At 36.9% G+C, this 14,092-nt stretch overlaps 1 protein-coding gene across 1 annotated transcript in view; it reads left to right on the plus strand.

Moving 5' to 3' along the window:
• Window positions 1-14,092, plus strand: part of LOC132377873 (cadherin EGF LAG seven-pass G-type receptor 3-like) — a 511,939-nt gene that overhangs the window by 163,600 nt on the left and 334,247 nt on the right. Inside the window, exons 7-9 of the mRNA XM_059944310.1 lie at window positions 6,523-6,686; window positions 8,795-8,920; window positions 12,755-12,924. Coding sequence (XP_059800293.1) covers window positions 6,523-6,686; window positions 8,795-8,920; window positions 12,755-12,924 — 460 coding nt within the window. The remainder of the gene's footprint in view (window positions 1-6,522; window positions 6,687-8,794; window positions 8,921-12,754; window positions 12,925-14,092) is intronic.

A 14,092-nucleotide genomic window follows, 5' to 3' on the forward strand; every position in this document is an offset into this window, starting at 1 on the left:
AGATCCCTAAATGAATAACAAAAAAATTGGACAATTATCTCCTGCCTCCACCTTTACAAATTCAAACATCACGTGATATTTACTTGTAAATTGGAGCATTGTTCCTCATTTAATAGAAAACACAAAGATTTCACAAGATTCTACTGAAAATGGTTTTGAATTTTTATTTTAATCAACTGTTGAAGCCTTCTTGATTGTATTAATGTGTTTAAACTGTTTTTCATGGTTTTACACCTACTAAGAAGAATTTTGAAAATTATCTAGCAGGTCAAAAATCTGAGGCAAGAGAATTTTTGTTAGCTTGAAGTGGCAGCTGGCAAACAGATGGAAATCAATGGAACAATTCTTTATTAATGTTCAGCTTGTGGAATGTGCTGAATAATTGATTTCTATCTGATTTTCTGGAACAGTAATCAGCATTGGCACACACATCCTATTCTTCCACCACACCCCCCCCCCCTGCCCCGCCCCATAACACACCTTGGAGTTTAGATACAGTGAGGAAACGTTCTGAATATTTAATTAGATTAATTATGCAAAACAAAAAATAATGCCTTTTTAATAGCTGAGTTCTCCATGATTGAAATTCATTGTTGACAATAAGCAAAACAAGTGACCACATATCAACAGTGTGTTTTAATATATCAGGTATTCTCTTCCTTTGACTAAATTAAGCAGTGTGAGGTGCTGGTGTGCTTTAACTTATTTTGGGAAACCTAACAAAGCTATTGGAATGTATTTCACCCCTTATTGATTTTAATTTGTTAACTTGAGGTAAATTTCCATTGGGCTGGGTATTCCTGGACTCAATGTATGTGGAACCTGCCCTGTACTATATAATCCAGATTCAAAGGTCTGATCTCATTGATCCTAAAATGGAATTGGACATGAGGGTCTGCACAGTGACTGGGCTTCAGGCGGCACACTGCCGAGGTCCCACTTCCCCCAGAAGTCTGGGCAACAGTTAGCTTTTTGTAAATGGCTGTAATTGATCTTAAGTTTTCAGATGCCTCTCTCTCTTAGAAACATTTACAAAATGAAATTGGTATAAAAATTTTAAATATTGATTTATTAGAAAATGAAGTTAAATTAAACATTCAAAAATTACAAATATTAAGCTGATGTAACTATTTTTTTTGAATTACCATTTCTTAATCTGCCAGAGAAAATTCCCTGGATTGAAATATGTTTCTGATCCTCAGGTGGGTGGGGGGAGAATAGTTATTGATCTCAGGAGCAATTTCTCAGTATGATGATGGGAATGCTTATCTTGTTGAGTCTAGCAGTGAATCATAGTGACTAATATGACAGCATCAGTTGTTCAGTAAATTTTCAAACTACAATTGTATACTCTAGAATTTTAGCCTAAAATCCATCATCATGTGATTTCCATTACAACTTCTAGCTGTATTATAAAAATAAGGCGTACTTTTTATCAGTGTTATGGAGACTAATGCTTCTTACTCAAGATTTCCATTTAGTGCCAATTGAAGGCATGGATATGTGTGTGGAGCCTTGTTCAAGATGAACTGGATTGCATCCCTCTGACTTATTTTATACTAGGGCCCTTTATTCAGCAGATGGATTTGATTTTCATCCTATCAGTCTAGGCTTGATTTAAATTTGAAAGTTGTTGGGCCAGGGCGGAAGCACCTAACTCAAAGTAACTACCAGTTCCCATTTGTCATGTTTTAGTTTATTGCTGTCATTGACAATTCAGGATTTGAAAAGAAACTAATTCAATTGGTTAAAGAACCAATAGTACACAGAAGATAAATTTAAACATTAGTGAACAGTGTCACAGTTGCTAAATTCAGAGGCATAGGTCAATGATTACGAATTGTGTTCAATTCTCACTGGCAACTGCAAAATTTAAATACAGTTAATTTGGATTTAAAAAAAACACTAATCTTTAAAATTATACCCTGAAATGACTAAATTGTTATACAAGCCCATCTGCTTCTCTCAGTATTCTTATCTGGTCTGGGCAAAATGCAGTTGTAGACCCGCTCTTAACTACCATCTGACATATCTGGTAACCACCCTGTTACATTATAATTATATATTGGTTCTTTTACCAATGAAATTAGTTACTTTTCAAATCCAGAATTGTCAATGGCAGCAATAGAACACGAATATGGTAAAACCTAACAGTTTTATCCACTCTTGGTGTTCAGTGATAACATTCTTGATAAGTCTCCCCAGGAATCACTGAACTAGAATTGATCCAGCCACATATATAATGTGACTAAGAGAAATACATGGCTTATTTCCTAATAGTACACTTCTTACATCACTGGCTGAGTATACCTTCAGCACTCGGAAAACTTCACAATGACCAAGCCTAATTAATTGACACTCCATCCACCACTTAATTCACTGACCACTAGCTACATTCTTCAAAACAACATGCAACACACTCATTCACCTTTAAGAGCATGTCTGTAATTCCTGACCACTACACCAAGAATGATAAGGCTTGCAAGTGTAATGGGGACACTAAGGTCTGTAGATTTCTTTTCACTTTGCATTAACCTTGATTTTGAGGTATGTTACCATTCCTCCATTGTCATTGGGTTTAAATTCTGAATTCCTGAACCCAATCGGTCATTGGAATGCATTGACCGGAAGTACTGCAGTGGTTCAGAAAGGATGCTTGCAACATACTCTCAAAAGCATTTAGAAATAGACAACAGCTGCTGGCCAAGCTAACCACACACAACTGAAAAGTGTATAACATAAAATTAATATACTTCCACAAAATAATTAATAATGGCTAGAAATCATTCTCTTGTCTCCTGCTATTGTCGTGGTTACTTGAAATGCCCAGGAGACGCAGACAATTCCTCAAGAAAATTAAACCTTTATTTGCAAACAAAGGCTGAGGCAATCAATGAACTTGTCACCGAAAGCCCGCCGAGCTCCGGTGTACAGCATTCTTTATAATAATTTCTTATCTCAGTTACATTTCGGTTTCATCAGCATACCCAATCGAGTTTTAACTGCATATCATTTATATATGAATTAATTAATCGTTCTTGCCTAGCCCGCGGTGTGCCACCATTATGTTTCACCCGTTCGCATTGGGACCTTATTCCTGGCCAAGGTTATGTTTTCCAGACAACCTCCCTCACATTACATTCCTGCTCACAGCATCCTGTCCGCCACCGTTATCTCGTACTAAACAAAGGCTGAGTGTAATACATGGGATACGTCTCAGCTAATAGTGCTGCTAAACAACCAGGTGTTCTGTAAGTGCCATAATATGCAGCTAAGAGAGTACAAAGTATCTAGTGAAAACAACACATAACAAAATGTGTCTAGTAAAATAATACATACTATTATTCAGTACCTAGAAGTGATTACATGGTATAGTAAATAGCTAATACATAGTGATTGTATTTCAGGTATATATAGTGGTTATGTCAGATATATTTCAGTATAATCCCCCCTTTGAGACCCACAGGGTCTCACACAGAAAGAGAACACTCAGAGGCCGTGCACCAAAGCCAAAATAAAGTTCAGCATTTTAATCCCAGCTTCTTGAGGGCCTGCCATACCCTCTGTCTCACTGGATCAAAATTGGCCCCAGCAGTCTGGGGGCTGTCCACATTCTGTAAGCCAGCCATTTCCATCACTTCTTTCAGCTTGGAAGTTCCCATCAACCTTATCAGCAGTGCCTTCAAATCTCCCATAGCCAACAATCGTCCCGTTGTTTCCTCCTCAAAAGGCTCTAATCCACTTTCCTGCCCCCTCGTATAGACTAGGCAGAGTATTTTTCAGCCCTTCCAGGTCCTGGGATCCCCAAGGGATATACTGTACTTGTCCTGATCCCTTACCAGCAGTGGCAGCATTTCCTTCTCCCCGTTCCATGTAATCAAGCTTCCTTCCTCACCTGATTCTTCATCTATTGCTGGCCCTATTTCTACTGGCTGCCACTCATACCTCCTTGGGCTATACCTTCTTCCTTGCTCCTTCTCCACTCTAGTCCCCTCTTCCATCTCCAATATCTGCCTCTCTGTCCTCTCTCGTACTTACTCCAAACTCTCATCTCCTACCTTCCTCCAACTTCCTCTTAACTCACTCCGTTCTTGCCATCTAGATGATTCCTGTTCTCTTCTAGTCTGTCTGTCTCTACAGTATGACCAATATTCCTCATAATCACTCTTCTCTCTCTGCTGCTGTAGCTTTTCCACTTCTCTTTCCATCTCCCTTCTTTCCTGTTCTATCTTTTCCTTTCTCCCTCTATCTCGTTCTTCAGCACCTCTCTCACCCTCTCGTATTTCCTTCTTTCCTCCTCAGGGTCCCAGACCTCTACTTCCCCCTGCAGGCTCACTGTTCCTGATATCATGGGGCATTGCTTGGGTGTTCCCTGTTCATTATAGGGAGGGGGTCTTTTTACTTCTTTCAGATCCGGGTATAGAGCTGAAGCCGGGTTTCTGTTAGGTTTTTCCTCTCCATCACCCGACTGTTTTTCCTGTTCCCTTTTGTCTTTTTCGTTTATTATCAATATCCTGCCTGTCTTTCTCAATCTCTCTCCCTCCATCCTAAAAAGTTTCAATACTTCCATCTCCTGCTCACTCCTTTCCTCTCTTTTCTTGGACATCGTTTGGTTTATTATTTTTAATTAGTGCTTCCTTCTCTTCACACAAGCTTACATCGAATGTCCCTTCTTTTGGCCATTTCGTGCGCCAGTTTTTGGTTCTCTTTTCCCATTTCTCTGAAATTGCAGTAATCTCACCTCTACTTACCAGGAATTTCTTGCACAGTATGTCTACTGCTGTTCCTTTTTCCTCCACCATGTTATTTTCTCCTTTTCTTAGGTACTATTTCTTAAAAAGTCTCACAGTTCAAGTACTTCCCCGATCCTATCTTTACACCTAGCCCTACAGTTTATTCTACCAGTGTTTAAGCACTTTATCAAATTCTTCTTACCTTCTATTCCGTACTGCCTGAACAGCCCTCAACCTAGGGCAGTACTCACAGAAGTTTCTCTTCACTCTCCCTGCCCGTTCAGCCCTTCACTTTGTGCGAAGCGGTATCCACAGGGATTTTCTCTATTATTCCTTACCCTGCCCATTCAGCCCTTCGCTTTGTGCGAAGCAGTATCCACAGGGATTTACCAACACCACGTGGAATTTTCTTTACTCAACTTCTTGTTACCTTATTCGTACTTACCCCCCACTGCAGTGTTCTCGATCAATCCTCTGAGCCTCCTGTTAACCCCCAATTCTGCCAGATTCTTTGGATCAGAGAGACCCTTCGGCAGTTGCTACACACCTCTGACCCCCAAAACCAACAGAATTTTAATCCAAATTGTCGCAAAAAGCGCTTCTCTTTTTTCTGGGTGCACCCGTAATTCTGTTAGCTCTGTAAGGGCTCCCGAGGGACCGGGAAGCAGCCTCAACTCGCCGAATCTTTTCCTCGGGTCTCTTCCCGGTTCTGCTGCGGTCGCCAATTTGGTCGTGGTTACTTGAAATGACCAGGAGACGCAGAAAATTCTTCAAGAAAATTAAACTTTTATTTGCAAACAAAGGCTGAGGCAATCAATGAACTTGTCACCGAAAGCCCGCCGAGCTCCGGTGTACAGCATTCTTTATAGTAATTTCTTATCTCAGTTACATTTCGGTTTCATCAGCATACCCAATCGAGTTTTAATTGCATATCATTTATATATGAATTAATTAATTGCTCTTGCCTAGCCCGCGGTGTGCCACCATTATGTTTCACCCGTTCGCATTGGGACCTTATTCCTGGCCAAGATTATGTTTTCCAGACAACCTCCCTCACATTACATTCCTGCTCGCAGCATCCTGTCCGCCACCATTATCTCATACTAAACAAAGGCTGAGTGTAATACATGGGATACGTCTCAGCTAATAGTGCTGCTAAACAACCAGGTGTTCTGTAAGTGCCATAATATGCAGCTAAGAGAGTACAAAGTATCCAGTGAAAACAACACATAACAAAATGTGTCTAGTAAAATAATACATACTAATATTCAGTACCTAGAAGTGATTACATGGTATAGTAAATAGCTAATACATAGTGATTGTCTTTCAGGTATATATAGTGGTTATGTCAGATATATTTCTCAATACTATCAAATCCAGTTTTCTGTTCAATGCTAGTTTCTCTGAAGTATTTCAAACAAAGTTGTCCTAAAGCATCCATGTACTTTTATTTATATTGCTTTATAAAATCATCCCTGGCATACTTGTAAAACTCTGGAATTTAGTATTCCTAGACTAGATTGGTTCTTTTGTTAAAACTTTTGATCATATACAAGCATGTGGCATTCGCTCCATATCATGATGCCCAGGATTGTTTTAATAACATTGCTTTCATTGATCAATATTTCCCTTGAATGTATTCCTCAGTAAGTCAAGATTAGTGAGTGCATTCATTTGTGAGCTAACTAAAATTTATTGATTTCATTTCTGTATTGTGAATTGGTCTCTGTATATAAATGTAAATTATTTCTTGACTGTCCTATAATATGTACTTGCTGTGTCTCAATAGGTCACTGGATCTTACAGGTCCTTTGCTTCTTGGGGGTGTCCCAAACCTACCAGAGAATTTCCCAGTCATTAACAGAGAGTTTGTAGGCTGTTTGAAAGAACTTCATATTGACAGTAAGCGTATTGATATGGCAGCCTATATTGCCAATAATGGCACTTTTCCAGGTAATGTGGGTTAAATAATTCTGATCCTCATATGTAGGTGTGGGCACATTATCTTCAATTTTCCTCTTCTGTTACTTTCTCTACATTCTCACTCTTTTGTTTGATATTGCATTTTGAGTCACAAAGATAATCTTGTTCCTAGATGATTGATCCATTCTACTGAAACTGTATATAACTTTTATACATTTTTTCATTTTATCTGAAATGTGACAATGTGCAATTTTTTTATAGTAGTGCAGCAGTTAAACAAAGTTATCATTGCTTTTAAAGCAGTCCTCTCTATATTGCTCTTAATTTCCCTTAATTGTGTAGTACAGTAGCAGAATCCTGAGAGAACTGAACCATCATTTATTCCTTTCAGGACCTATATTAGAGATGGGAACTTGTGCAAATATCAATCTCAACCATGCCCCATCCTAAGAATGATTTTTACCCTTCAATTAGCTTCAATTGAGCCCAGCTTCAATTGTTCTGCAAATTAGAAGCAGAGTCAACTCCTCCATTCCTTCAATGTGATCTGCCATTTAAGAAGGACATGGTTGATCCGATTATAGCCTCAACTCAACTTTCCTGTCTACTTCCCATTCCTTGCAACTCCCTGACTATCAAGAAATCTCTCTCTGCCTGAAGAACATTCAGAGATTCTGTTTCTACTGCCTTTGAAAGAAGAGAACATTACAGACTCCCTGTAAAGATTCCTCATGATCCTGCATGTTTCAATCAATTCTAAATTATAGCAGATGCAAACCTAGACTGTCCAATTTTATATGATATTCTAGTTATTAGACTAGTAAATCTTTTATGAACTGCTTCTAACTATTAATGTCCATTCTTAAGTAGACAATGATGTACATAGTGCTCTAGGTTTGGTGTTACCAGTGTCCTATGTAAGTAAGGTATAACATCCCTACTTTAGTTTTCAGTTCTATCAATAAATGAAAATAGTCTGTTAGTTTTCATGATTATTTGCTGAAGCTATGTTCTAGCCTTTTGTGAATCATGCACTAAGACACACACATCCATCTACATCGCAGAGTTACAATCTTTCACCACCAAGAGCATCTACTTCATTTTCTCTGCTAAAATGCATCATTTCACATATTTGCTCATTATGCTGCATTGTCAGATCTCTGCCCACTCACTTCACCTGTCTGCATCTCTTCAGTGTCTTTTCGTGTCATCTTCTCAGTTTGCTTTCCTGCCTATCAAAAATGCAATCATCAAGTTTGTCAAGTAATTAGTTTCCTACATGCAGATTATGACAGATATAATACGTATACTGAAATCCTTATCAATTTATTTAAAAACTTATTTAATGATCTTAAGATTTTACAATTGAGTGTAATCCAACAATATCTAACCCAATTGCACAGATTAAACTCCAGCAAATAGCTGTGTTTTAAAGGCCATCTAAGTTGCTTCAGTGAGGGAAAAATATTGATCAGGATGCTGGAGATAACTCCTGAGTCTCTAGTAAATTATTGTCATGAAACTTTTAACATTCATCTTAGAAAGTGAACCTAGCTTCATTTAACAGATATGATCTCTGACAGTGCAGCTCTCCCTCAGCAACAAACAGAAGTTTCAACTTTAATTTTTTGCTCTCTTCCTTGAGTGAGATCTGAGCCTAATACAAACTGCATTGAGGCTGAAAATGTAACCCAGAACTAGAAGGTTTTTGATGCAATCTACTTAAGTTGGATCAAAGAAGAGCATTTTTATCAGACAATGAATAAATTAAATAATCCAAAATCAATATACTTTAGCTGCTGAATGTATAAGCAGAAATGCTGTAAGTACTCAGCAGATATTTTTTGTTATTCATCAGCAAACTCTAGAAATTCACAATTAACCAAAAACTTAATTTGACTTAACTTTACTAGCTCAACATAATTCTTTAGGAACAAGAGCAAGTTAAAATCTGGATATTTATGCAGCATGTGACTCAGTGGTTTATGATTTCCTAAATCCCTCATGTAATACACCATGTAGTTCCTTTTCTCTAAATAAGAACCAAGATCCATTTTGGCATGTTTTCAAATTGTTCCCAATTATTTCTATAGTTTAGTATCACATTTTAAACTATGGGTTTCTGGTGCATTCTTCAGGTTGCAATAAGAAACAGCCATTCTGCGATTCAAATCCATGTAAGAATGGAGGCACGTGTGTTATTATCTGGGAGACCTTTTTTTGTGAATGCCCTCTGGGATATGGAAGCAAAGACTGTGGGCAAGGTAAGCTGTAGGCGAGAGGTTGCAGCATGGTGCGGGCAGGAAATCAACAATAAGTCAATTAGTGTTGAAGTTCTCTTGTATGTTTGTTTCAGTTATGGTAGCCAATCAAATGGAACAGTGGGTTCTAGTATTTCAAGCCAATAATATGCTCTAAAGTGCCATTGCTTATGTACATACCTGCTGTTCATTAAGAAATTAATGCACATTGGACTAGAACTGTAAGCCATAGTTCTCTTTCTTTTTAAATCTTTTTATTAATTTTTAAACAAACATAAGAAAACATCGATTACAAAGAGCTTGAGAGTACATAATTAATAGGCTAGAATACAAATACAAACAATTAATAATTCACATAGTCTTCCAAACTCATAGTAGGTGGCAAAAAATGGAAAAATAAAAAAAAACTCAAAAAAGCAAAAAAAAACTAACCTAACTGACATGGGCTATTGTATCATATCAAGTATACACAGCAGTGTCAATAATTCCACACGTCTATCCAAATAATTAAAGATGATGAGAAAAAGGTTTGGGAAAGGTCAGTTTAATTCATATGAAAATGTTGGATAAATGCTCTCCAGGTTTATTCAAATTTGACTGAGGGGTCAAAAATGACACTTCTAATTTTTTCTAAACTGAAACAAGAAATAGTTTGGGAAAACCATTGAAATGTAATTGGAGGATTAATTTCTTTCCAGTTCAATAGGATAGATCTTCTAGCCATTAATGCGACAAATGCAATCATCCGCTGGGCTGAGGGGGGATAAACGACTTTTATCCACCATTGGTAGGCCGAAAATTGCAGTGATAGGATGAGGTTGCAATCTGATATTCAAAACTGTTGAAATAATGCCAAAAATATCTTTCCAGTAATTTTGCAAACAAGGGCAAGACCAAAAACACTTGAGTTAATAAGGCAACTTCAGAGTGACATCTGTTGCAGGTTGGATTAACATGGGGATAAAATTGAGCAAGTTTGTCCTTAGACATATGAGCCCTATGGACAACCTTGAATTGTATTAGGGCATGTTTGACACATATAGAAGAGGAGTTAACTAACTGTAAAATTTTCTCCCACTGCTCTGTAGGTAAAAGACAATGAAGTTCTTTTTCCCATTTCTTCCTAACATCCCTGGTTGTATTTTCATGATCATATTGTAAATGACGGCTACTAAACCCTTCTGACAAGGGTTCAAAGCTAGAATGTTTTCCCGTAATATCAATTGGGCATAAATTTGGAAAGGACTGTAGCATTCAAAAAATTACTAATTTGTAAGTATCTAAAAAAATGGGTTTTTGGCAAATTATATTTATTGGACAACTGTTCAAAGGACATAAAGCTATTATCTAAGAATGAATCACGAAAACATGTTATACGTCTCGTTTTCCATAGCACAAAGGCTTGGTCCATAAAAGAGGGCTGAAAAAAAGTTAGATATAATAGGGCTTGATAAGATTTTACAAAGAATTTATGAAATTGAAACCAAATTTGTAATGTATATTTAACTATAGGGTTAGTTATTTGTTTATTCAATTTAGATAAAACAAAGGAAAACGAAGATCCTAAAATAGAGAACAATGAAAAGTATTTTACAGATTTACATTCCAAATTTACCCATTGTGGGCTTTGTAATGTCATCGATCCCTGTGTCCAAAATATTAAATATTGGATATTAACCGCCCAATAGTAAAATCTTAGGTTTGGCAATGGCAAACCACCTTCCTTCTTAGGCTTCTGTAAATATTTTTTACTTAATCTAGGATTTTTATTCTGCCATACATATGAAGATATTTTGGAATCAGTAATATCAAAAAAGATTTAGGAATAAAAATTGGTAGTGCTTGAAATAAATATAAAAATTTAGGTAGAACTATCATCTTAATAGCGTTGATTCGACCAACCAATGACAAAGATAGTGAGGACCATCTAGTAATATGTTGCTTGATTTGGTCAATTAAAGGTAAAAAGTTAACTTTAAATAAATCTTATGTTTCTTGGTGATTTTAATACCCAAATAAGTAAAGTTATCTGTAACAACTTTAAATGGTAAATGTTTATAAATTGGAACTTGCATATTTAATGGGAATAATTCACTCTTATTAAAATTCAGTTTATAGCCAGAAAGGCTACTAAACTGAACAAGCAAGGATAAGATAACAAGAATAGATCTTTCAGAATCAGAGATGTATAATAACAAATCATCAGCATATAGTGATAACTTATATGTCCCCTCCCTGCGGGTAATACCAAAAATATTAGATGAGTCACGAATAGCAATGGCTAAGGGTTCCAAAGCAATATCAAATAGTAGAGGACTTAAAGGACAGCCTTGCCTCGGTCCACAAAACAGCTGAAAAAAGGGAGATCTTTGATTGTTGGTAATAACTGAAGCCAAAGGCTTATAATATATTAGTTTAATCCATGATATAAATGTCAGGCTAAAATAAAAATTCTGCAGTGTATTAAATAAATATGGCCATTCAACTCTATCAAATGCTTTTTCAGCATCTAAGGAAATAACACATTCTGGGATTTTAGATGAAGGAGTGTAAACTATATTAATTAATTTTCTAATGTTTAAAGATGAATAACGATTTTTAATAAATCCGGTCTGATCCTCAGAAATAATTTGAGGTAGTGTATTTTCTAGTCTAGTGGCCAAAATTTTGGTAAAAATCTTAGAATCCATATTCAGCAAAGATATAGGCTGATATGATGCACATTCAATAGGGTCTTTATCTTTTTTTAAGAATTAAAGAAATAGAGGCATCATGAAAAGATTGTGGTAGGTTACCTACAGTTATTGCATCCTGAAAAATTTTGCATAACCAAGGAGAGAGTTCAGAGGAAAAAGATTTAAAGAATTCTGCAGTACAACCATCTGGACTGGGAGCTTTACCTGAATTCATTGAAAAAATAGCCTCTTTTATTTTGGTTTCCATAATAGGTACATCTAATGATACACAATCCTCAGCTGTTAATTTTTGGATATTCAATTTCCTTAAAAATTCATCCATTATAAAAGAATCTTCAGAAAATGCTGATTGATATTGAATTATAAAAATCTTGAAAAGCTTTATTTATCTCTTTATGATCAGTCATCAAAGTGCTATCTTGTTTACGAATCTTAATAATCCGCTGTTTAACCGAAGCAGTTTTCAATTGGTTAGCCAATAATTTACCAGATTTGTCCCCATGTATATAAAATTGAGTCCTAGATTTAATTAACTGATTTTCAATCAAAGAGGAAACTGAGCTCCATTTGAAGTTCAACTCTCTTTTTATTAAGTCCTTAACTAGGGATAACAGAGTAAGCCTTATCAATTTCTTTAATTTTATCAACCAACATATTTCACTGTTAATTTGTTTTCTGACTCCAGCAGAGTATGAAATAATTTGTCCATGGATAAATGCTTTAGAAGTGTCCCATAATAATCTATTAGAAATCTCTTATGTAAAGTTTGTTGAAAAAAAACAAATCAATTTGTTGTTTAATAAAGTTGAACCTAAGCTATGTTTGTTTCATAATTCTTTGGTGTCAGATTACCATTGACTTTATCATTAGATTAATTTGCTTTAGTAATTGTATACTTTAATATCCCAACACCTTGTGTTCCTCTCCTGTTGCTAGAAGTACATTTCAACATGTCTTTATTCAGTACCCTCAAGCAGGAATGAATAGATGACCTGGCTACTTTCAATTAATTATGGAATACTTTTTTGCTGATCTTATGACATCCAGATCACTAATGTACCTCTGCCAAAAATGATGATTGTAGTTTGCAGTGTCAGTTGTTCTTTCCTTTTACTTTCCTTTCCTATCTATCTCTCGACAGTGATGCACCATCCTTACCATTTTCTTGGAAGTAGCATGCTATCCTGGGATTTTAAGAATGAGGTGAAAATTTCTATTCCATGGTTCCTTGGACTTATGTTTCGAACCCGTCACACTGAAGCAGTGCTGATACAGGCTCATGCTGGACAATACACCACCGTTGTCTGCCAGGTATCATTCTGCATTGTGTTTCTACCATTCATTCAGGAATTTGTTCATTAACAGTCAGCATTAGAGGGATTTCTTCACTACTAATCATTCCATGGATACAGTGGCTAATTTTCGAAATCCCATCGTAACTAGATAGTCCGGTCTACACTTAGCTCATTCACATATCCGAAAAAGTCAACTAGCATTATCATTTGTCATGCTCTCATCTATGTGTATAAATAATAACCATGAAAGTTAACTGACCATTATAAATAGGGATTCCACTATATGACATTGTCCCTTAGACATTTCACCAATGTTAAATATTTGCATTGAAGACTAATAGCTATAAGAATATTGTGTGGTAGTTAAATGCTGTAATAGGATCTTGGTAGAATTTGAATCGTGAACACAGAATATTCTGTAGATACTGGAAATGCAGAACAACACACACAAAATACTGGAGGAACTCAGCAGGTCAGGCAGCATCTATGGAAATGAATAAGCAGTTGACATTTTGGGCTGAGATATTTCATCAGGACTGTAAGGGAAAAGGGATGATGCCAGAATAAGAAGGTGAGGGGGGGGGAAGAGAGCAGGCTAAAAGGTGATAGGTGAAGCCAGGTGGGTGGAAGAAGCTATGAAGTGAAAGGTGGAAAAGGAAAAGGGCTGGAGAAGAAGGAATTTGATAGGAGAGGAGAGTGGACCATGGGAGAAAGGGAAGGAGGTGTGGCACTGGGGGGGGGGGCATGATTATGTAGGAGAGGAGAATTAGGTAAGAGGCCAAAGTGGGGAATTGAAAAAGTGGGAAGGGGAAGAAGAAAAATTACCTTAAGTTGCAGAAATCGATGTTCATGCCATTGGGTTGAAGGCTGCCCAGATGGAATACGAGGTGTTGCTCCTTCCACCTGAGAGTGGCAGGAGGAGGCCGTGGGCCGGCGTGTCAGAACGGGAGTTGGGATAGGAATTAAAATGGTTGGCCACTGGGAAATTCTGCTTTTTGCAGATGGAGTGGAAGTGCTCAACAAAGTCGTTCCCCAATCTACGTGAAATCTCAGCAATATAGAGGAGACCGCATTGGGAGCACCAGATTCAGTAGGTGACCCCAGCAGTTTCACAAGTGAAGTGTTGCCTCACCTGGAAGGGTTATTCAGATCCTGAATGGAGGTGAAAGAGCAGGTCTTGCACT

This window comes from Hypanus sabinus, chromosome 19 (assembly GCF_030144855.1).
Source record: "Hypanus sabinus isolate sHypSab1 chromosome 19, sHypSab1.hap1, whole genome shotgun sequence".
Classification (NCBI taxonomy): domain Eukaryota; kingdom Metazoa; phylum Chordata; class Chondrichthyes; order Myliobatiformes; family Dasyatidae; genus Hypanus; species Hypanus sabinus.